Source organism: Eretmochelys imbricata, chromosome 25, assembly GCF_965152235.1.
Source record: "Eretmochelys imbricata isolate rEreImb1 chromosome 25, rEreImb1.hap1, whole genome shotgun sequence".
Taxonomy (NCBI): domain Eukaryota; kingdom Metazoa; phylum Chordata; order Testudines; family Cheloniidae; genus Eretmochelys; species Eretmochelys imbricata.
Window position 1 is genome coordinate 12,310,536 of NC_135596.1, and position 23,651 is coordinate 12,334,186.

The 23,651-nt window shown below is 56.7% G+C and overlaps 1 protein-coding gene across 1 annotated transcript; it reads left to right on the top strand.

Annotated features, from left to right (window-relative positions):
* Positions 1 to 1,239: 1,239 nt before the first annotated feature.
* On the top strand, positions 1,240 to 23,385 carry WDR18 (WD repeat domain 18). The gene is made up of 10 exons (XM_077842208.1): positions 1,240 to 1,486; positions 3,875 to 3,985; positions 8,239 to 8,372; positions 10,094 to 10,235; positions 11,308 to 11,451; positions 11,968 to 12,032; positions 13,386 to 13,510; positions 18,534 to 18,700; positions 21,741 to 21,809; positions 22,155 to 23,385. Exons 1-10 carry the CDS (start codon positions 1,277 to 1,279, stop codon positions 22,284 to 22,286), a joined length of 1,299 nt encoding a protein of 432 aa, XP_077698334.1. The 5' UTR covers positions 1,240 to 1,276; the 3' UTR covers positions 22,287 to 23,385.
* Positions 23,386 to 23,651: the final 266 nt, after the last annotated feature.

The window sequence follows — 23,651 nt, forward strand, 5'->3', positions numbered from 1 at the left end:
AAAGCCTTGCACGCTCTAAAGGTCCCAGAGTTGTGTGTGACACTGATGAGCCCTCGGCAGGTTCCATTTGCCTTAGGACCCCCGCCAAAATTTCCACCTCCTGCCACTACCGCTGTGCATTGTGCTGTGCATTGGCTCTTACCCTGCACCCCACGCATGGCTGTGTTTCTGTAGGTGCTGGATATATATGGCAGCAAACCCTCCACTGTGAGACTCATGCTGCCTGCAGGGGACTTGCAAGATCATGGTTTGTAAAGTATTTAAAAGAGGATTATTATTACATTGGGGAGGCCTTTGTCTTAATCGGCAAGAGAAACCTGATACACGTGAGTGTTGAAACCATTAAGGGAAGTTCACACTCTTTCCTGTCCCATAATTTCCACAACCGGCCTCTCTTCATTCCAGGTAAAGGTCACTTGCATCTTCATATGATTTAGCTTCAGGGTCTGGCTGAGCGAGCAACCTTTGACCTGTGAAACAAGGCAGTGGGCAGTAGTCAATAAATCCTGATGCCTGCAGGGAAAAAAAGGGGGAGGAAGATTGATTGGCTGGGGAGGAGGTGGATGGAACATTAGCCCCGACGCAGGCAAACTAGCGTAGGAATTCACAAGATAAATTCAGGGATCCCAGGCTCTCCCTTGGAACAGCAGTGAGTTAGTTACACTAGGGATCTGCAGGAATCCACCTTAGTGCGGTCCCGGCCCAGCCTTCTCCTGAAATGCACCCACCCCTTTTATCCAGCCGTGGAAGTTAAGTTTATCAACCCTGACTTGCTACAGTCGTGGAAGAGCTTGGCCCAGGGACGCCCACCAAACAAGTCAAATTGTGCAAATGCAGAGCACCCCCTGCAGCATCAACCACTCCACTCCCTGAAGAATGGCATCACTAGGCCTGGGCCGTGTTCCCAGCTGAGTCACCCCCCAGCTTCCTGCAGCGCTGGGGTGCTGTGCTCTGCAGTGACAGGGAGAGGAGAGCCCCCACCCCATGCCGCACGGCACCCCCTCCTGAGCCTGCAGCACCCCCCAGCGCATTGAAATCAGACTAACTTCAAGAGAACGCCCCCTACTGGGGGAACCCATCGCAGCTGCTGGGTCTCCCATCCACCGCTGGGACCGGCTGCATCCTGCTTAGCTTCTAGCCGCACGTGGGCGGACGCAGCTCCTGCGAAGGGAGGCGCCGGAGCCACCCTTCCTTTTGGCCGGACGGCGCCTCGTTGTCAAGCGGCGGCCGCTCTTAGGCCGGCGGCGCCCTCGTCGGCCTGGGCGGACCGGAGAAGATGGCGGCGCCCATGGAGGTGGCGCTGGTGACGGACGCCGCCGGGCCGCTGAGCAATTGCTCGGTGTGGGAGCTGCACTCGGGCTCCGCGCTCCCCGGCTACCGGGGCGGCAACAGCGGGGCGCGGGGCCTGGCGCTGCTGGGCGGGGAGCACCTGCTGGGGGCGCAGCTGGGCAAGGGCTACATCAACGTGTGGGAGCTGCAGAGAAAGGTACCGGGACCCCCCCCCCCTCGGGACACCCCCCCCGGGACCGATCAGCCCCCTCGTCTCGGGCCTCACCCCCCCCCCCCCGGCGCCCGCCTCAGCGCCCCCCCCCCTCCGGGACCCGATCCCCTCAGAGCCCTTTCCTGCCACCCCTCCCCCCACCCAGCCCTTCCCCACAGGCAGGGGCCCACCTCAGAGTCCCCCTCTGGTGCCGCCCCGCAGCCCATCTCCAAGCTCGGCCGCCCCCCCCCCGCCCCCCTAGCAAGTGAAGCTCCTAAGAAACCCCCGCAAGAGGCCGTGGAAGCCTTCATGGGGCAGGAGCAGCCCCAGAGACACCCCATTTCCAGACGCCTTATCCAGCAAGTGGCAGCTCCCCACAGAGAGCTCTGCTTGAGCACGGGCAACCCCTGCCCCCGCCCCCCCCCTTCCTCTGGACTGGGACTTCTTCAAAAGATCCTGAAGAACCTTCTGGGTCAGGAAGCCCCCATTTGGACCCCCCCATCCAGTGCGTTGGGATGAGTGGTCATGAAAGACAGTAAGGACATCCCTTCTCCCTGTTTCTGGTTGGCCCCCTGATACCAGGGACTCACCCCAGGAAAGAGCCCAAGAGCCCCACCTCCCACACAGTGTGCTGAAGGTCTGCAGAAAGCCGCCAGGCAGCCTGAGAAAAACAGCAGTCTCTCCACCCTGTCCCCCTCAGAAGTTTTAGAGAAGGATGCCTGGGGTTCTTCTGGGCTCCCCGAAGCTGGGATCTGCTCCACATCCCCAGGAGAGCTGTGGAAAAATGTATCGGGGACTGCCACCATGGGGCATCCCAGGGACCCCTGATAATTCCCAGCATAGCTGGAGAGTTCTCCGGTGTGTGGGAGTTGCAGTGAAACATACCAGAGAGATTTCTCCTGAGCCTGAGGACTCCTGTCCCGCAACTTCCACTCTCTGCCTCTTGCACTCCAGCCAAAAATGTGGGCTCCACTTGCTCAAACCTAGCTGCCCCCCACTTCACCAGCCCGCACAGAAAAGCCCCAGCTGGCTGCAGGTTGTGTTTATGTTCATCAGCCTTCAGGACGAGACAGCCAAATGTCACAGGCCTAACCCTCTGCCCCAAATCTGGAGTCTCCTGTCCTTTGTCACTCCCATTCAGCTGAGCTGTAGAGCACGATATCAACCAGCCCAAATATCTTCATGCACAGCCACTTCCTCGCTCCCATCCCAGGGTTTATTGCGCTTCCATCGGCTCCCTTACTCCACAGAGCTAGAGAAGAGCATCCACCAGGAGGCAGCATTAGACCCATTCATCAATCGGTGGGCTCGGATTATTTTGGTTCTTTAATTTTTCTATGATCTCCTTACCCTCTGGGCTGCTTTCTGCTGAGCCTCCAGGATTCCCCATCAATGGAGCAGAATTGTATTCAAATCCCTTTCCTTTCAACACCCCTTCCGCCTCCAGTGGCAGAAACCTTGTGGGGTAGGATAGAAGGGAAACCAAAACCTGTTTAACTTTCTTTTTAGCTGAATCTCTCACCCCTTTGGTAGTTGAAACCAAACCAGCAAAATCCCTAGCAATCTTGTTGCTAGCACAATTTTAACCACAGTGTGGAGAGTGCCTTTGTCTGTCCTTCACCTTCCTCCTGCTTCATTGTGCTGCTCCATCTTCCTACTCTGCTCGTTTCTCACCTCTGTCCTTTCTCTGTTTCATCTGCAAACTCTGGTGGTACAGGCGGAGAAACCAACCATGTATTAAGGACACTTGTTAAACGTTGAGAGGCTCAGTGAGAATCAGATATTGTTAGCAATGGTTTCCCTGTTATGGCATATGTTGGGGTAGCCTCTGAGACCTTATCCAAGACTTAAAAAAAGAAAAAAAAAAAAACCAAGTAAATTAAGAATTCAGCTTGACTTTGAACTTTTTACTGCTTTTTGTTGACATACAATTAAATTACCCAGAGCTGATTAAACTTACACATAGGGTAGATGCAAGGTATACCACACATCTAAAATATAAAAGTATTAATTAGCTTATGTACACATTTGAAAGCAGACTGCCACATCCACCTTATATTTTACATTGTACTACACCTTTTATGACTGGTGCATTAATTTTTGGGACCCAATCTCTACACAGATTATGAGTTGGCCACACTGCACATATGCCATTGGACATCACTTGCTTTCCTGCAATCTCTTTTGTTCTAGCTACATATTTTACATATTTACAAAGCAACAGTGAATTCATGTTTTGTCCATTGTTTCATCTCTTTGATCAGAATACACCAACAGCCTGGACTGGAGTTAAATCTGGGGCTTAATTCCTCTTCCCAGTTCCTATCCCACGCCCAGTGAATCTCTACCCACACACTAAGTGCTGATGCCCCCTTGCATTCTTTGTACTCCTAGGATCAACTCCAGCAGAAGATCATCTGCCCTGGGCTGGTAACTTGCCTGACAGCTTCCCCTAATGGTCTCTACATCCTAGCAGGCATTGCTGAGAGCATCTATCTGTGGGAGGTAAGAAATCTTAGGGCTGCATGGAAGCAGCCGCATAGGCTGTTGAGTTAGAAATGAGACCACATATTGGTAAAGAACCCCCAGTAAACAGCTGACATCATTGCAGTGAAGTAAGCTCGTTCAATAGGATATTGGAAAAATAAAATATTTGTTATGAGCATGATTGTGCAGTTTACGTCTTTCATTTCCCATAGGGGCAAGGACTGTCGGTTGAGTACAAACCTCAGCATGTTGGCACTTAATAAAGAGACGACTTCTCGTTGGTACTTTGGTTATATAGATGATAGCTTGTGTTATAGGCAAAATGAGCACAGCCTGAGCTCTTGAATGCCTTTCATCCAAAACACTTTATTAATGAGACTCCACAGTGCTCCTGGGATCTGGGGGGGGCTATTACACCCATTTGTGAGCTAAGACATTGAGTTGGGGGCTTGCCCAGGGTAATACCATGAATCAATGATAGGGTCTTCAGTACATGCCAGGAGGCCTAGCTCCTGCACTAACCACTAGGTCATGCTCCGCCTCCAAAGGCCAAGGTGTGCATTAGCTCAGGAAACGGTGAACTGAAATATCTGGTGCCAAGGGTCTGATTCTTCAGACAGGCCCTAGGCCTTCATTCTATGCCTTCTGATTCATTCATGCCTTTTCCCTGGCAAGTCACTGCAGGTGCAAAAACCAAGAGTGCCGTGTGTTATGGGCACAGAACTGTCTGCTAAGCTGGGAGCCAGCTTGAAAGTTTCACTAAATATTTTTGGGACTTAAATTCTTTTTTTTTTTTTAACCCAGTTAATCTCCAAGGAGGCACAAGGACCCAGCAGTCCTTGAGGGGGAGAAACTGAGGCACGTGTTTGTCAATTGGCACTAAGTTCCAGGGACAGCAACCAATCCAAATGCAGAGATTTGCGTACGGTCCAGTTACTGAAAAGTCCCATCCCATTAGGCATCAGTAATTACACGTTATCTGTGCTCTGACTGGCTGAGGACTTTCTAGGCCAGTTACCAATATTTTAGGAATTCCTACTCCTTCGCTCTTGTGGGCTTTGGAAACCGCCTTTGTGTACTTACAAGAAAGTGCCACAAGGGGGCAGAGGCTGCCTTTCTAGCAGGGCATTTGCTTTATTGCATAAGGCTGTGAGAAGCTGTCAGGTACACTTTGGGGCTTCGTAGCCAGTTATGTGGGCAGATGCTTCCCCATGTTATATGTAAGGGGAGAAAGTGGCCCCGACAGGCAGCCCGATGAGAGGGTGCTGGGTCTCATCTCTGGTGAGTACTCTCCCCCCCCGCCCCTTAATATTTGTATGGGAAGTTAGGGATGGTGACAGGTGCGGGCTGGCTCTGATCATCCCAGGATCAGAGGTGAGAGGGGAGCTTATTTTCCTGTGGCCCATTCCATCCTTGGGCTCTGAGCTGAAGCTACCCAAAGTGGTTGGTAGGAGGTGTTGTGTAGGGGTACAGCTTAAAGGGAAATCTACAATCATTTTGATCATCCCGACAATCTGAGTGTTGACCGGATAAGCTGGGCCAAGAGTCAGGACTCCTGGGTTTTATTCCCAGCTCTGCCCGCTGACTTGCTGGATGACCTTGGCATAGCCTGTCTCTTTGTGCCTCCGTTTCCCCGTTGTCAAAATGAGGATCATGCTGCTGGCCTGCCGGTGTTAGGAGCTTTGAGATCTTTGAATTCAAAGTTCTTTCGGTCCTTAAGTGTTGATGATTGCAGCGTTTTTTAGTAGTAGTTATGCCAGGCCCAAAACTGCTAAACTCTTATTCGCCCTAGAAAGCGACCCGACTTGGTCCAAGCCCCAGAGCTAAACTGCACAGCGTCTACCTTGTAGAGCTCTCAATCCCAGGGGATGTTTCTGAGCCTCGTTGTCTGAGCAGCTGTATATTTATTTATCAGATTTTTTGCTTTTAAAATGTGCTTGTGGTACAATAAAAATAATTCAGTCAAAGTGCTGAGTCGGGAATGCTGGGCGCACAGGAGCTCTATGGAAGATGTGACCTGCTCTCTGCCTGGCTGTATTGACTAAATACTGCCCTTTCCAACCAGTGCTCTCAAAATGCTTTGCACCCACTAACTCCACCTGACAAACCGCTCCCCACCCCCGATAGATAGGAAAGTGTCTTTCCTTCATCATGTAGATGGAGAAACTGAAGTACGGGGAGGGGATTTTTCTGAGGCCGCACAGAACCAGAGCTGGGAATGGAACCCAGGAGTCTCATGCCTTAACGGCAAGTCCATCTATTCTCCACTTCATCATGGCTTGGCTTCTTTTTATGCAGAAATCTGAAAGCAAGTTAGAAACTGGATCTATCTTTTCTGTGTGGCTCCCTCCCTGTCAGGCCCCCAGATAGTGTCACCTTTCAGCAAGAAAAGCACAGGGTGTGAGGGCATACCTTGAGCAACCTTTTCTCCCAGAGCATCCCAAAGAACTTTATGCTGATGAGCACGGAGCTTGGCTGAAATGCAGCCACCTCTCAGGTGGAGCCAAGTCCAGCACAACAGACAGCAGCGTAGGGGAGAGACACCAGGGGACAAACTGCCATGAAAAGTATGCGCTCTAATGTGCAGGCAAAACAAATGGATCTTGGTTTGTAAGGGAGCGTCAGAGACACCAGAACGCAGTGGGCTACATGGTGCTCGGTTCACCTGCCTTGAAGGGTTGAGCAGGGCATGGACCCTCCAGTCCCAGGGAGAATAGCGTTTCAAATCTGATGCTGGGCTGTCTAAGCCACCCAGAGAGAGAGGCGAGCCCTAACCACTGAGCTAGCCTAATCTAGGTCTTGGGAGATCCAGCTTCAGTTCCATCACAGGCTTCCTGCATGACCTTGGGCAAGTCACTTCTCTTTTCTGTGTCTGTTTCCCATCTGTAAAACAGGGGTAACGGCAGCACTGCCCTGCTGCAGAATCAGTACATTAAGGATTGTGAGCCAGGTAAGTACCTAGAAAGATCGATCCTTCCCAGCCCTTCAACTTGAGCCCTCTGTCACCCAGAGCAGAACCTGTTCCTCACTATGTGGATGCACAGCTCTGCTTGGCTTTCCCCCTCGTGCCAGCCCGCGAAAGCGGAATAATTCCACCCTGAAGAGGAACAAAACTGCTGATGCCCGATTTCTTTGAAGTCCTGTTTCCGCCAAGCCCCAGTCAGGGCTCTGCCCTTGATGGCCTTTCACCTGGACTTAATGAGAGCGAGGGAGTGAAGCGAGTATTTCATCCCAGCAGCTGCCCTCTTTATGTCCCCAGAAATCTGTTTGTCTGGCATCCCTGTGTGGGCTCGCAGCTCCTCCAGCCGTATGGGTAATTAGCTGTGCCTGGATGAGTTCAGAGAGAATCTGAGCAGGGGGAATTCCTTCCTGACATCCACTGCCCCTCAAAGGAGAGGGAACCAGGGTTGGGGTGCAACTTATTCTTTGGGGAGCCTAACCCAGAGGACAGTAATGGTAACTCTGAGATGCACCCTTGCCCCATCGCCTACTATTTTATGTGCAATAAAAATGTCTAATAATCTTGATCAGAAAACACCTCTTTCAGCTGCATTGATATTTAGATCTCAGGAAAATGAACTTGTGTATTTTTAGAGGCGTGGCCATTCTTGGTGGGAACATCCCAGGGCCCTAAATCTCCAACTTTATTGGCAATAAACGAGGGAGAAAAGCTAGTGGTGGCGGGGGAATCATATGTTAGTTTCTGTTTCTTTGTCATTTGATCTGCAGCGAAAGAGGTAACAATGTTGATATATTAACTGACCTCAGTAGGTTCCAGAGTCTAATCCAGCTGAGCTTAACGGGGGACAGTTCTCACCTCTCTAAACTCTTGTTTCAAGCTGTCTGCAGACGTCGCTGCATCGATTACACTCGGGCACGTTTCAGAGGGTCTCTTTGCAACCCTGGGGGCGAATGGCCCTTTTAAAATGACAGGTTAGTTTGGGGAGTGCAGGAGGGCAGCCTCCAGAAGTGAAATACCAGCTCATCGAGCTGCCATGGTCCAGTTCAACTCCAGATGAACTAAGCAAGGTCAGCTGTGCGTGCACACACGCTGTTTCTCTTTCGTTTACCTGTTGCATCCTGCCTGTGTGCTCCCTGGGGCAGGGACTGTCCTCTTTGCTGCTTGGCTGTACAGCACCTAGCTCGCTGGGGTCTTGACTGGGGTTCTTAGATGCTGCTCCGAGGCCAGTAAGGACTGAGAGCAGGAAGCCGGGCTCCCAGGGCTGGGAAGTCTAGGGGCTTTCACATGTTCATTTTCTCTTGCTTTCCAGGTCTCCAGCGGGAACCTCCTCGCCATCCTGAACCGACACTACCAAGACCTCACGTGCCTCTGCTTTACCGACGACAGCAGTCACTTCCTCTCGGGGGGCAAGGACTGCCTGGTCCTGGTGTGGAACCTTTACAGGTAGCATCACATTGCAGGGCGGGGGCTGGGTCTCCATCCACTGCTGCTGGGGAGCAGTGGAAATGTGGGCATCTTCCACCCTAGTGTTCTCCCACCCGGGGACGCCGTCTAGCCCAGTGCAGGAGCCGTGGCTGTGGGGAGCTCCCACGCAATGTGGGGAAGGAATTGCAAATCACTGCTGCAGCACCCTCTGGCTGCAGAGTAGGAGCTGGGCCAGATGCTGTTCGCTCTCTCCCTGGTGAGGGGTTGCACTCGATTGTTCCACCAGGGATGTTCTTCTTTCCAGCTCAGGGAGCAGAGTGAGGGGTCCTGGGTTCAGTTCTGAGCTCTGGAAGAGGAGTGTGGTCTAGCAATTACAGTAGGGGGCTAGGGTGACAGGGTTGTAGACGTGTGTTCCCAGCTCTGCCACTGACCTGCCAGGAACCTTCGGTAAGTCCCTTCACCTGTCTGGTGTCATGGTTGTCCCCATCTGCTAAATAGAGCCATGTGCCAGGGCTGCCCAAGGGAGGGCTGATAAGTGAATGTTCATAAAGTGTTTGCCCTTCTCTAGTGCCTTCATCAGAGATCTCAAAGGATTCTTATGGCTAATGGAGAAAATGCTTCATACAGCAGGGAGCGATCCTACCCTGGCTGGAAAGGGGGTGAAGTCCACCAGAGCATATAGGAGACCTCTCCCTGCTCTGTGTCAGGGACACCTGCTTTGGTGCTGACTGGCACGTCCCCCCCTACTGTGGGCTGGGTCCCACCTGCCCGTCACAGGGGCGCAGGGGTGTGACATGCGGTCTGAGCTGCGTGGCGTGTATCTCGCTACCGCACTCCGGAGCTGCCTAGCGCTTGGCGGCTGTGAGTCTCCCTGGGCGGGGATGTTGGTAATTAACATGGAACCCTGTCCACAAGTCTGACCCTGCGTGGCTGCTGGGCACGCAGCAGCTGTGCGTGAATTGTCTTTACCTTAGTGCAGACGCCGAGGAGGGGAGGGCTGGGATTGGGCGGGGGAGCAGCAGTTGCTGGTCGCAGGATGGCTTCTGCTGCGCCGAGATCCAGGAAACAAGACTGGGCTGCCGTCCCTGAGCGTCCTAACCCGACCCCATCCGGGGACACGTGGCAAACAGCATGGATCCTGCTGTGGCTGCTTTCGGGAGGCAGATGAGTCTATAACACCCCAGACATCGGAGTACGTCCAGTGGGGAGGGGAAGGGGGCGACAGTGGAGTGATGCCAGAGTGCACCAGCCCTGCTCTTGTCTCGGGGTGGGGACTTCTGCCCGTTGATGGCTCCACGAAGTGGCGCAAGCGGGAGGAGGCCGCGGGTGAGACGTTTCAGAGCTGGGGACAGTCGCAAGCTCTGATCTTGGTCTACTTGCTGAGGTTAAATAGCATCTCCGCGATGCCACGCTCGCTCTTCCGGAGACTCGTTCCCTTCCCCGGCTCCCACGAGCATCCCTGTAGGGCCTCTTGGTGGAGGGGGAACTGGCCCGGGCTCCCCTTGGAAACCGTCATTGGCTTAATGAGCTGGAGGGGGCGCTGTTACTCCTCCCCATCGCCCGTGAACCATCGCCCCAGGCCCCTCTCCAGCGTGTTGGCAGCCGGGCCTTCGCTCTCCCCATAGCTGCATTGCTGCTCCCTGGAGCTTGCATCCCCACCGCAGCCCTTGCTCCGGTGCTGAACTGTCCCTGCTGCATTAACCCCCCCCCCGCCCTTGCTCTGTTCTTCCCCATGGCAGCACGCTGCAGGTGGAGAACTCCCAGATCCCTGAGCCCCGCCACGTGTGGTCTCGACACAGCCTGCCCATAACAGACCTGTCCTGTGGCTTCGGGGGCCCCTTGGCTCGAGCGGCCACCGCCTCCCTCGACCAGACGGCGAAGGTAAGGGCTGGAGCTGGCAGCTCCGGCGTCCTGGGCCGTGGTTTCCGTGCGGCTGGCCAAACGAACGGGTGCCCTGGAGGGCATGTGCGGCTCCCAAAGGGTTAAGCTCAAGCCTCTCTCCGGGGCTGTGGCTGAGCCTCCGGGTACCGTTTGCAGTCAGTTCAGGTCCTTGGCACGCTCTCCGGTGACTCAGACCTGCCCGTCCTAATGGGGTTTCTCCTCCGAACATTAGCAGCTATTCTGTCGCCTCAAACTGATGTCGTCATGTGCTTGGCAGCTTCCCTGCTCTCCGGGGAGGGACCTGGTTAGAGCCCTCTGCATTGTACCCAGCTGGCAATCGCTCCATCTGGCAGGAGCACCGAGCCATGCAGGCTGCAGTACGGGGGCCAGCCCCTCTGAGCCTGGTCAGCTCCAGCATGGGACATTAAAATATCCCAGTGGGTCCCTAGGAGGGGAAGCTGCCATGGGATATAATCCCCGTTTTACAGGCAGGGAGGTTAAGGGGCTTGTCCAGCCATGCAGTGAGGCTACGATGCAGCTGGGGTGCCCAGCCTTGTGGTCTGACCGCTAGGCAAAGCTCCCCCTCTTGGAAGGTGATCTCTGGGGAGAATGAAAAGCATCTGGGAAAGCTCTAGAGCATAGATAAAAGAGGGATCCTGGACCGATCAGGCCGCTTAATTGGAAGTGGATGAAGGGAGGGGGACGGGGAAGGCAGGGGGCTGGGTAACCACCCTGTGTTGAGCAGCATTGGGTCCCATCTGTATCCTTGGGGTGGTGTTGTCTAGAGAGGAGAATAGGGCTGGTCAGGACTCCTTACTTTGCCTTGCTTTGTGACCTTGGGCTGGTGGGCCTGTGCCTCAGTTTCCCCATCTGTAGCATGGGGGCGATGCTGCTCTGACTTTCAGGTGGGTTAGTGAATACTGGTGAAGTGCTGAGACACACCCTGCTGGAAGGTGCTAAGGAAGGACACCATGTTCTAATAATGTTGTTCCTAAGCAATTAACCCTTTTGTCTGCCTGTCCTGTCTCTCTCTCCCTGCACCCTCTCTCCCCCTTACCCCCTCCCCCCCCAGCTCTGGGAAATCTCCTCCGGAGAGCTCCTGCTCTCTGTCCTCTTCGATGTGGGCATCATGGCAGTGACCCTTGACCTCTCAGAGTATCACATGTTCTGTGGCGGCATGGACGGCTCCATCTTTCAGGTCGACCTCTGTGCCTGGGTGAGTGACCTGGGAGGGGCCAACTGGGCACTGGCTACCCTGGGCGGGTGTCCTGCCGGGTGGGTGTCCCAGGGCGTGTGTCTGTCTGCCCGCCCTCCGCTGGGCCCCCTCCCTGCTCCAGAGGAGAGCACATCCCTTCGCCTCCACTTCCCAGACTCAGACTCCGCCGGCCCTGCAAGGGGGAGAACTCTGATTCAAGGGACAATGGATTATGGAGCTAAGGCTGCTCCGTCTCCCCTGCTCGGCCACCTGTCCGCACTGGTCCCATGCGGTAACCCCGGGGGATGCTGCACTGTGTCGTGGTGTTCGCCGTCCCGACACAGGATTGCAGCAACCCAAGGCCTGAAATGAGCTCGGGGCCGCTTTGGGGTCAGATCTGGGAGGGGCTCACATCCAGCTCTGTCTGTCGTGCTCTCCTCTTGCGCAGAGCTTCAGAGAGGCACTTACAGTTCCGCGGGGGAAAAGAGGCCAGGCTGATTCTCCTCTTAATTCTCTCTCCTTCCTTGGCTCTTGCAGCCTGTTCAGAGAGACCGAGCCTTCCAGTCGGAGCGGGAGAATGGGAAGATCTTCAAGGGGCACAGGTGAGGCGTGGCTCTTGCAGCTGCTCTGTCTCTAAGGGCACCCTCCTGCTCCCAGCGCCAGCTCCCTAGCACTCGGCCACGCCAGTGATTTTAGGCAGCCGCCTCCTCTTCCCTCAATGGCTCTTGCGAGCCTGCAGAGGCTGCAGCTCTGCGGGGAGCCGCAAGCTCCGCGCACAGAGATGAATTCCAGATGAGAAATAACCCAGGGAAGGGCAGTTGTACTGCAGCCATTTGCCCCGCTGCTCGAGGACAGGAAGTTCTCGGGGCCTGCTGCAGCCATTTGCCCCGCTGCTCGAGGACAGGAAGTTCTCGGGGCCTGCTCTTCAAACAGGGATGATCTTAGGAGCAGGAGAGTCTAGTGGTGTGGAGAGAAGCCTGAGAGTCAGGGCTCCTGGGTTCTGTGCCCAGTTCTGCAAGGGAGTGCAATTCAGTAGCTAGCACAGAGGACCTGGAGCGAGGCCCTCCTGGATTTTATTTCCAGCTCTGGGAGGGGTGTGGCCTCATGTTTAGACAGTAGAGTGGAACTGGCATTCCAGACTCCTGGTCTGGGAGGGGAGTGGGTAGAGCAGGGGTCGGGGAGCAGCTGGGCCATGTGGGGTCTGTTCCCACAAGCAGAGAGGCACAGCACGTGTCATGCCAGCTCCATGATTTTTGTTGTTAAACCAACTCTCTGCCCAGTTGTGATCTGCAGAGCCAGGAGGTCCAGGGTCCCTGGCCCGCTGGGCCTGGCACAGCACTGACGAGTGGCTGGCACCACCGCTGAACCCCTCAGATGGGGGAGAAGAGGCAGTGGAGCACGCAGGGACTGGGCAGGGCATGTCAGGGGATGAGGGCAGAGCCTCAGCAACCCCAGGGTCTGCCGTGAATGATGGGCAGGCATTGGGGTGTATGGCGGAGGGGCTCCTGTCACTGCTGCTCCCCTCCTGAGTCAGTAGCTGATTAGTGACCTCCCCTTTCTTTCCATGCCTGTGCCCCAGCCAGGCCTTGGAGTCCCAAGGAATCCACCCACCCATGCATGCCCTGCGGTGACCCAGCAGATGCTGGTCTCTCCCGGCCGTCAGTGCTGCTCCTTGCATTAGCCAGAGAGCGGAACTAGGAGGCACCTTGATGTGCTTCCAACCCCAGGAAGGAGGAGCTTGGATCCTACTGTGCAGCTGTTGGACGGCAAGGCCAGCCCACCTACCAGGAGTGGAGGTGGCCAGCCAGTGGGGTGGCCTGTGGCCACTTCAACCCTGCTCCTCTCTTCTACCTCCAGACCAGTCCCCGTGTCCCCCACTGTGTCTCCGTAACCCACTGGCCACGAGCAGCCAGTCAAGCCCTTGTGGTCTCTCACCGCTGTCCCTCTGTCCACAGGAACCAGGTGACCTGTCTGTCCGTCTCCACGGACGGCAGCCTGCTGCTCTCCGGCTCGCACGACGAAACAGTCCGGCTGTGGGACATCCAGAGCAAGCAGTGCCTGCGGACGGTGAATCACAAAGGTGACCGGGACCCTGCGCACCCCTCCCTCCCTGGCATGCAACCCTGCAGAGCCTAGCAAAGCGAGCCAGGAGCAAATGGCTTGCACCGGTTTTCCCTGCATGAGACCATCTGAGCTGAGCCCTCCTCATACAGAGACCTCAGCCTACTTCTGTGGGGTTAGGGGAGGCTTAACCCCCTTGCTCCCCCAGCAAGTTTACAGGTGGAGAGAGGAATCAGGTCGGGGAGGGAAGGGGTAATGTTGTTTTTGCAAGCTCCACCCACATGGGGTGCAGATCTTTTGGCTCCTGGAGCCAGGCTGTGACTCTGGCATGCGAATACACCCGGGGGCTCCGTGGTGAGGCTTACATGCCCTACTGGAGTAGCAGGTGGGTTGCTGCATGGCAAGGCTTTGGCAGCGCATGGGCTGGGTTCGTACCATCCATCCTCTCCAGAGTCACCCAAGTGTGTGGGAGGATGCTAATCCCAAGTGTCTGTACTGGGACGTGGCTAGAGAAGAAGGCATCTCCCCTTCCCCTGCCTTCTTGTGAGGGTGTCTGTCTCCTGAGTCCTTGCTCCAGGTTGCCATGGTCCGTTACAGCTCATTTCCGTGCTCTCGGGGAAACACGGTGGCGTGCGGGGATGGGCAGGAGGGTGACCCGGGACCAGCAAATGCACTTCACTTAGCAGCCTCCCTACAGCGTGACGCATTGGAGCTGCTGCCAGCCCAGGCTGTGTCAATGGGCTTGTTGCTAGCAGGCTGGTAGGTGTGAATGGTGATTTCCCCCTCCCCCCGAGGATTCCTCTCCTAGCTAGCCAGCCCCCCCTCATCTGTAGCCCTGCTTGATAATCCAGCCCCCCTTTGGAGGAGAGCTGCGGGCAATGCCTGCCGAGGCCAGTTGTTGAAACCATGCAGGCCACTGAAGTACCATCGATGGTGAATGACAGCAGGGCTTTGATTTCCTGCTCCATCTGGGTGCCATGCAGGACGAGACGTTGGATTGTTCTCTCTTTTCTCCCCCCCCCCAAGGTCCCTGCTAGAGTGGGGTGGGTGGACTGTGTGAGAGAGGGTTAATTGCCACGTGCCTCGGAGGCTGTGAAAGTGCAGCCTGCTACGGTCCCACGTCCTGAAGGGGCGGCAGCTGCTGCTGCTCCTCCTTTTAAGCAGAGTCTCCCGTGCCATGGGGCAGCAGGGCCTAGCGAGAGGGTCTTGGAGCTACCAGGCGTAGCCTGCACACCCCTGTTGCCGCTCCCGAGGGCACTGGGAATGATGGGGTGAGACTGGCAGGAGCCGGGCTGGCCCCTGCTATTCCTAGCCCAACCCCAAGTTGCTCCCCTGTCCGGTGTTCCCACCCAGTCAAAGAGGCTTGAGCCGGGATAAAGGGGAGACCCAGCTGATGATGAGCATTTCGTGCAGGGAGCGCTGCCGCCCCACCTGGGCGTTCTCCTCCTATATCTGCCCAGGAGATGGCCCGAGCGAGCTTGATGTGCCACTAAAAGGCTGGCATTCACCGCTACAGTTCCCGAGGCCGTGTGACTTTCCAGTGGTGTCTCTCTCCCCCTCCCTGATCACTGCCATCCCTCAGCCCAGAGGCCTTCAGGACCCAGATCCATCCCGTAAACCGGTGCTCTGACCCTGCAGTCCAGCAGCCTGCCCACGAGGGGTAGAGACAAGCACAGGCCTGGCTCACGTGGCTGGGGCCAGTAACTAACGTTCTGGTGACCTCTGGGCTAGAGCAGCTGGGTGAATGATGCTCTCCAGGCAGAGGGCAGGAGAGAGCTGCCCCCGGGCCAGGATGGAGAGCGAAGTACAAGAGACAAACCCCAGAGGAGGCTGGAAATAGATCTGAGGAGTCAGGGGCCGGCATGAGCCTGCTGCTCCCAGCTAGAGATGACCAAGGATGTTATGCCAATATCCTGCATGGCGGAGGCGGGTGGGCAAAGGGGCCTTTCCTGCAAGGTTTGCTTGTCCCTGGCAGGCTGGGCGGGGAACCTGTCAGCCCGGGTGGACTGATGGACTCTGAGTACTTGGTGCTAGCTGGTGTTGATTGATGAGCTGTGACTCCAGGCTGGGCTAGCCAGCATGGCTCCCCTGGCACTGAGCCCCATGCCTTAGCATTCCCTGAACACGCAAGCTGGTGGGGGAGTAGCATCAAATCTGGAGAAACGTCCCTGGGCAACCTTCGTCTTGACAGGCCCGGGCGGTGGAATTTGGGCTTCGCACAGGGCGAGAGCAGAGGAGTTGGGAATGGAGAAAGCGGGCAGTGTGATGGAGCAGGGAGGGTGGCACACTGGAAGCCGGGTCGCCTGGGTTCTGTTCCCAGTGTGGCCACTGACTCCCTGTGCAACCCTGGACAAGTCCCTTTCCCACCCAGTGCCTCAGTTTCCCCATCTGTAAAATGGAGCAAATGGTGCTGCTCCATCTTTGTGAAGCACTTTGAGACCTGAGGAGGGGTGCGGTGGTGGGGCTAAAGCACTGAGCAGGGACTCGGGGGAGACTGACCTGGGTTAGGGGCTCCGGTTGTTAGCACGTCTGAGGGAGTGTTCTGGTAAGTCATCTCATTATTGTTACTCGACCGAGTTCCTGTGGCCGCATTGGCAGGAAGCTGCTCGCTGGCCGAGAGCTGATACGTCCGTTACTAAATGCTTCTGGGAAGGATTCTCCTATTCCTCCCATGCCGAGGGGGACCGGCGGGTACCAGGCTCTGCAGCACTCTGGCGCAGGGAACAGGGACTGGGCACAGTGCCGGAGCGTTGGGATCATTTATGACGGCTCTGGGGACTTGTGGTCTCTTGGCGCTCCTTGCTAATTGCCTTCCTGTGAAGATGCCTGACCTGCTGGGGACCCCAGGGCTAATCTCTCTAATGGATGCTTTCAAAGTTTGTCAGCTTGCAGGGGGAGCAACATTTTAAAAAAGTATCTTTGTGGCAGAGGGTGGCTTTGGAGAGCAGCGCTTGGCACGGGGAGGCCAGCTTGAGAGGCGGAGCCTTTAACTCTCCTGCTGTGTCTAGACCACAGCGCTGCTGGGTACACCATCTCCCCAGTTACCCAGTCCCCCGGCGCCCGGTACCTAGAGCCAGTCCTGGCCGTGTCCCCCTGAGAGCTGGGCCAGAGTCCATGGTGAATTCTGATCAGCCTGGGTTTGGGGATGGCACTGGGGAGCAACATCCCACCCACCCCCCAATGATCGTACTGCCCCCGGTGGATGTTCAGCCCTCCTCCCCCCGGGCGGGAGACCTGCTGTAGCGTTCAGTCCAGGACCCACTTCAAAACTGGCAAGAACCTTCCTGGGCCATGTCTCAATCTGCTCCCCTCCTTGTTCCCTCTGCCTCTTCCTCATCCGCCACTTTGTTGGCGCAAGAGCCTTCTCCTCTGCGTTTCCTTCCATCCGCAGCCGCCTTCGTTCATTCCTTTGGCCTGCCACACTCAGCTGGGAACGTCTCTCTCCTCCTTGAATCCCCCCTGCCTGCCCGGTGCTATCGAGCTGCGTGGAGCAGTGACTGGGGGGGGACCGCACAGAGCTTGTTTTTTATTAGCTACTGCTGTGGTGTTCTGGCCCCGCCCCACCCCACCCCACCCCACTCCCAGGTGCTCACACCTGCTACTCCGGTGCATAGAGGAGCCCTCCGGGCTGTGGAGACAGGATTTGGAAGGGTGTTTGCCTGGGTGATGGATGCAGTGACTGTGCGCGTGTGTTGGGCGGGGGGGCGTTGGGGCAGGAGGACTGATGGAAACCAGTCTCCTGTGTGGGTAAAAGCAGTAATTACAACGCTCGTTAACTCCGCGTCACGCAGCCCGGTGATGGATGGCTCGCTCTGCAGAGGACAGCTGGCCCGCTGCACTCTGGGCTCCGGAGCCCATGGCGGGAGAGGGGCTAGGTGCTCTTTCCTGTCTGCAGAGGGATCTTGCACCTGCAAGGCCCGGCTCTACGGCAGGGGTGGGGGGAGGAGACATTTACCCTCCTCCCCACCCCGATCTTCAGGGTCCCCAAGTTACTGACAGGCCAAAGTGCGTCCAGGCTTTGTCCTGTGTCTACATTGTACATCAAACCAAAGTATTGACACTAGCCAGTGTCTTACGACTTTAACTTCTCAGATCCAAGCTTTTCCAGGGGCCTAGCGAGGCCCTGACTCCTGGAAGGTTGCTTGGTTCTTAAATAGCGACCGCCAGGGCTGTCCCCCTCACCCCCCTCCCAGAAGGGGGCCCTAGGTCCGGCCCTGCTATGTGCAGCAGCAGAGGGAAGCAAATCTGGTCTGCTGGGGGGGGAGGGATGGGACTTTCCTCGGTGTCCTGGTGGATTTTGGAAGCTAATCTGGTTCCTTTGTGAAACTGCTGTGGATGTTCAGGGGTCATGTGCGGGGGGGGCAGGGTCACCAGCCTGCCCTGCTGCATGCACCCCTTACTGGCTCCAGCCTTCCCCTCCTACTCTTCCCTCCCCCCCACCCCACCCCCAGCTGGGTCTTCTGCAATGCTGACACTGGAGGGTAGAGCTTCTGTAACCCCATAATCTCCAGCTGCTGAGGCCTGAATCCCTCTCCCTGGCACACACTCTGGTTCCAGACAAAGGCTACCCACTGCTTTCTTCTCTTGTTTTGTGGGGCACAAGACCCCCTCCCCACATCACAGCAAGTCCTGTCACCCCATCAGCTCTCTCCCCAGAGCAGGAGAGCCCCCAAGCACTTTCAGCCTCCTTTCAATGAGCCAAACCCCTCTGCAACTGGAGTGCTTCCCTGGGCTTTGTGAACAGGCTGGGGCCGCTTTGTCCTCCTGCGGGGTCGTCCAACACCCCTCGGACTGCACCACGCGTTGCCTCGAGCAGGCCCCGCTGAGTCCTGCGTCTGGTGCCTTTGGGTCACTAAGGTGGCTCCCCAGGTTTGATCCGCTGCTCTAAGCCCAAGGCTATGCTCCCTGCCAGAGCCAGGAAGAGAACCCAGGCATCCTGGCCACCACTCAGCCCTTCCTTTCATTTCCTGAGCCGCCCAGGTGACCTGTGAGCATCTGCACTGTGTAAACTTGACCGGCTCTTCCTTTTGCCTCCTCCCCAGGCCCGGTGACAAACGCCTTCATCACACTGGCCCGAGCCAGCATGTTTAACCCAGACAGCAAGCCTGGCGTGCCGCTGCCCAAATTCAGCAAACACCTGCACGGGACCGAGAGCAGCGAGGATCAGCGAGCCGAGGGGGTAACGGTGCGCCTTGGCCTCCACCAGCAGGTAGAAGCGAGCGGCGCCAGCATCTGGCCTGGGAGGGAGGAATGGGCTGGGGTGGGGGGGCATGGATATTGATCCTTCTAGCCAGAGCAGAAGCAGGTGGCTGGTCCCAGCTGAGCTGATGCTATTGGGTGGTAGCTTGTTCTGGCACAGCAGAGGTGGGCAGAGAGACCTGATGGGCACTCAGTTTACAGAATACCGTACTCCTGTACAGTGGATCGGAACGGCCTCAAACCCCCCACGTCACGGCCAGCACCCCTGGGACTGGCCATGGGATAAATCAGGCTGATCTAGAGGTTAGAGCTAAGGGGGCTGGGAGTCAGGACTCCATGGCTCTGGGAGGGGAGTAAGTTTCTAGTGGTCAGAGCAGTGGCAGGGGGACAAGGCAATTGGGGTGTAGCACCTGGCAGCTTGTCCCAGGAACAAGCCCCTGAGCTCCTATCAATCTGCCCTGTGAGATGCCCCCTTTCTCATGCAGAATGAAGGAGCCCAGCTGCTCTGCCCCACCCCTCGTCTTACGCAGACCTTGGCTGAAGGTTCTTTACTGTCCCCAGGTGTCCTAACAAACTGCTGGCTTTCAAGAGCTTTCTAATTAACTGATTGTGGCTGAGAAGCTGGAGCTCCTCCTGTCTCAGTGGGATGGGGAATTAGAGAACCCTTATCTTTCTCTCCCACCCACAGAAAGGGCTTAATTAGCACCATGCCAGCTTCCTCTGAACTAATTGCTGGTGAAGGGGAGAGGGGCTTTAGAAGGTGGGAAAGGGAAAGGGATCCAGGAACGAGCTATGGCTCAGCTGGGGCTGCGCTGTCATGTCATGCAGGGGGCTAGGGAGCCTCTGTCCAGCCTGGGTAGAGGATGGTTTGTGTCGCCTGCTCCCTGCTTATCTTTCTGCTAGAAGGGTTCAGGTTCCATGAAACCCTGGGGTGTCAGGGCTTAGCAGCACACAGGAGGGAAGGAGAAGGTGCCAGACCCCTGCAGTGCCAGCGTAGGTCCCCTTCCTCTTCCCCCCACCCCCAGCCACACCTCTGCACAGTCATGTCACCAAGGGCGGTAGAGATCCTTGCTCCCCAGTTTGTTACAGTCGCCTGCTGGAGCCGTAGTGCTGTGGGAATCTGCCACTGCGGTGATCTCATCCGATCCCTGAAGCTCATCACACAGGGGCGGGTGAGCAGCTAGCAAGGGTGACAAATCGGGATGGGGTGGGGGTAATGGACACCCATATAAGATAAAGCCCCAAATATTGGGACTGTCCTGTAAAACTGGGACATCTGATCACCCCAAAGCAGCGTCAGGTAACCGCATGAGTGATGCCAAGTGCTGCAGGACGGGGTGGTGACGGGTTGGCTTCCCTCTGTCAGCACTGGCCCCAGTGGCCCAGCACATGAGGGGCATGGGGCTGCTGGGAGCAGGGTGGGGGGCACATCCCTTGGAGTCTGTGCTGACCTCAGTGCCTCAGCCTAGCACTGGGGGGAGCTGTGGGGGTGACAGCCGGGATCCCCCTTTGAAATCAGCGCTGACCCTCTGCCCCAGCAGAGCGCGCAGAGGTGCTGTGCTGTAGGGGGCGCTCTCATCGCTGGCAGTAATCTTTCTTTCCTTCCTACTTTCCACTGTCGCGCGGGGAGGGTCACACTGGGCGTGGTCATGCTCCAGTGACGACGGGGATTGGCGCCCGCCTGGGGGACGCACGCAGCGCTGTAGGGATGTATATTAGTAACGGTCAGGCTCATTATGTGCCCCCTTTGCACCCCTGCCCCTGTTCTTACCTCTCTCCCCGGCAACCCAGCCCACCCCCTGGGTGTGTTCGTTCGGGGAGCAACGCGAGCCCTGCTGGGCTGGAGACATCTGTCTCGTCCTGCAATAGGACAGCACCTCTTACCTGACAGGCTGTCCCTGCTGCAGCCCCGCGCACACACGCAGAGGAGCCAGGGTCAGGGCTAGATGCTGCATCCCCTGCAGCTCTGCTCGGCAAAGGCAAACTCCTGCCCGGTTGTAATCGCCCTCCGCAGCCACTCCTTAGCTCTTCCCCTGCGCCACTGCCCTGTGGAGACCGGTGACCTGAGGCATGCAGCCTGCCTTTCGGAGGCAGTGGGGGCCTGGCGCCCAGGGAAGTCAGCTGAGCACCTTTGCAAACCAGGCTGCTTGGGACTAGCCCAAGGTCACGCAGCAAGTCCGTGGCAGAGCTGGGAAATCCCTTGCTGTAACCAGTAGGCAATTGCCTACCCCTTTCCCCCTGCCAATGTCTCCCGGCTCCACAGTGTCACTGGGGTTTGCTGTCGCAAACTGCATCTGAGCTCTCTGACCTTAAACCGCCTCCCCAGTTGTTCTGCGGGGGGAAGGGCAGTTCTCGTGCTGGACAGGAGAGCGGTGTGTCAATCTGACTCCTGGCTTCTCCCTGGCCTGCAAGTAGCTGTGTAGCCAGGCTCCAGAGCACAATCTGGAAGGAGTTGGGCGCCGCCAGCCCTCAGGGAACAGAAGGGGGGACCAGGAAATGGAGGACTCCGCACCTGGGAAGGAGCGAAGGGGCCACTGAGTACAAGGAGGGAAAAGTCCCTGCTGCCCGAAGTGAGATCTAGAGGGATAGTAACGCTGCTGTTTGTGGCCCCTCCCTGGGGCCATCTGTGTGGACCCAGGGCTCCCTGCATGGTTTGCCCCCGCTGTCTGCGGAGGATGGTGCGTGGCAGGGAGACGGGGTTAGCATGGCTCGCGTGCGCGCACCCCCCCCCTCCTCTCTGAAGAGTCTGCAGCACCATGCTCCTTCTCGTCTCGTCTCGGGGATGTACCAAGGGGAATGGGGCAGGGAGAAGGGGGAGTGGGCATTGTTCAGCCGGCGGCGGAGCGAGAGGAGAGAGCTCGTGTCTGTGTTGCCTGGCCGCAGCCCGTGTGCGCAAGGTCTCCGATGAGCCCGTCGGTCTCAGCCAGGTGTCAGTGATGCGGGGACCTTCTCTGGGCACTGCAGTGGGTTTGGGGGACGGTAAGACAATGGGGTCATTGTGAGAGGGCCCGGAGCCGCCTCACTGACCCCTCCAATGTGTTTCCTTGCAGGGGGCTGGGGAGAGCTACTTGGAAAAGGCTGAACGGTTCTACTCGCAGATGTGCTCGACAAGGGAAAAGGTGAGTCCCACGCACCCCCCTGGGGGCCCCAGCAGGGCTTGGCGAGGGTTGGCAGTGGAGGGTGGTATGAAATGGGGGGTACCTCCTTCCAGCTATGCCAGGCGCATGGGGTGCTCCCTAAGGCTTCTAGGCTTCTAAGGGTTAAACACGTTCCCCAAAACTTGGGAACCCTCCCAGCACAAGGTTAGGGGGTGACTCGGGATGAGGGGTAGAAAATAAGAGGTTTGCGGGGTTACTGTCATCTTGGGGAGACCCTGGTTACTTTGTCTTGCTAGTTCTTCCCCTCTCAGGCCTGGGGAGTCGAGACCCCTCCTCCAAGCCCTCTCTGCCTCCCTCTCCCTGCAGAACCTGATGGGAGACCAGGAGCAGCTGAAGATCCAAGTGACTGAGCTGGAGGACGAAGTCAGCACGCTCAGGAAGATCAATAAGAACCTCTTTGACTTCTCTGCCCGCATCATCACTAAGTCAGCCAAATGAGCGCTCGCTCCGCCCAGCCCTGCAGAGCTCTCGGCGGGGAGGCGGCAAGGCCCCCGGGTGTTGGTGCCCACAGACGTGTGAGCCAGGCAGTCCACGTGGCCGGGCCACCTCCCGTGGAAATCCACAGCACAGGCCGAGCAAACAGGCATCCACACGCGGACTCCGACACACAACAGACGAGCACACGTAGGCAGGACACCAGGTGCCATCAGACAGGCATTGCACATGCAGTCCCATGTGTCTGTTTTCACACACCTCTGTCTGCATGCGTCGGCGTATGCAGGGGAAGGGCAGTGGGATCTCAGCGTTGTTCTGGGCACTGGCCATGGGGGAGACCAAACCAGGACTTGGACAGTTGCCAGTGAAGATACTAAAGGGAAGTGTTACCAGGTTGTGGGGAGAAGGGAGGTAGATCCAGGGGATACCACCCTTCTCTTCCCCTTTTTCTTACTCTGCCATGGTGCGTGGACCGAGCAGCAAGTGCTGCTTTTGTCTCCTAACACACTGGAGTGGGGGAGGTGATGCTGCGTCTCTCTCCCCCTCCCCGAGTGGAGATGCTGCTGCTTGTCCCTGAATCCTCTGCACTAAACCGGCTGGCTGAGGGGCAGGGTTGGAAGTTCCCACCGGTGCCAAACCTGAGACTGACCGTCACAGAGCCTGAGCCAGCAGGACACCGAGGCCTCTTGGAAGCCCTAGTCCTCTCCCCAACCCTTCAGCTGGTTCGTTTAGTGTACAGGAGGGATGGAAGAAGCTTGTAGTCTTCCCCCTTTCTGGCCAAGCAGAGTTTGTTTTATCGGGAGGGGGGTGACAACCCTGCTCCAAGGTTGGTGGACTATTTCAGGCATGAGATTAACCCTTTGTGGGAGGTGCATTGGGTGCTACATGGATGCAGTTGCTTACGGCAGAGCCGCTGAGTCAAACTAGTCCCCAGCCTGGGAGGTTATTTTTTTTATCATCATTCTGGCTCCAGTTCCTTTTGTTCTCAGACCATTTTCTTGGGAATTTGCCTTTGGACTCTGTCTCCTTTTGTATCGTGTTGTGGCATTTGGTTTGATTTGGGGGTTTTTTAACATAAAAATTGTTTTTATAGTGATACGTACTTGGGTTCTTCAAGTCTTTCTGTAGCGCTGTCTAACCAGGGATCTCAAAGCACCCTGGTAATTGGTTAAGCCTCATAACAACCCACTCCCCAGTGGCGGGGGTGTGTGTGTAGTTGTATCCCTGTTTCACAAATGGGGAAACTGAGGCACAGAGGCAGGGAAGTAACTTGCGCACGGTCACTCAGAAGTTTGTCTCTGATTCCTTGTGCCCTGCTTTAACCTGCTATTGGACCACGCTCCCTCTCAGAGCTTGGTCTAGAACCCA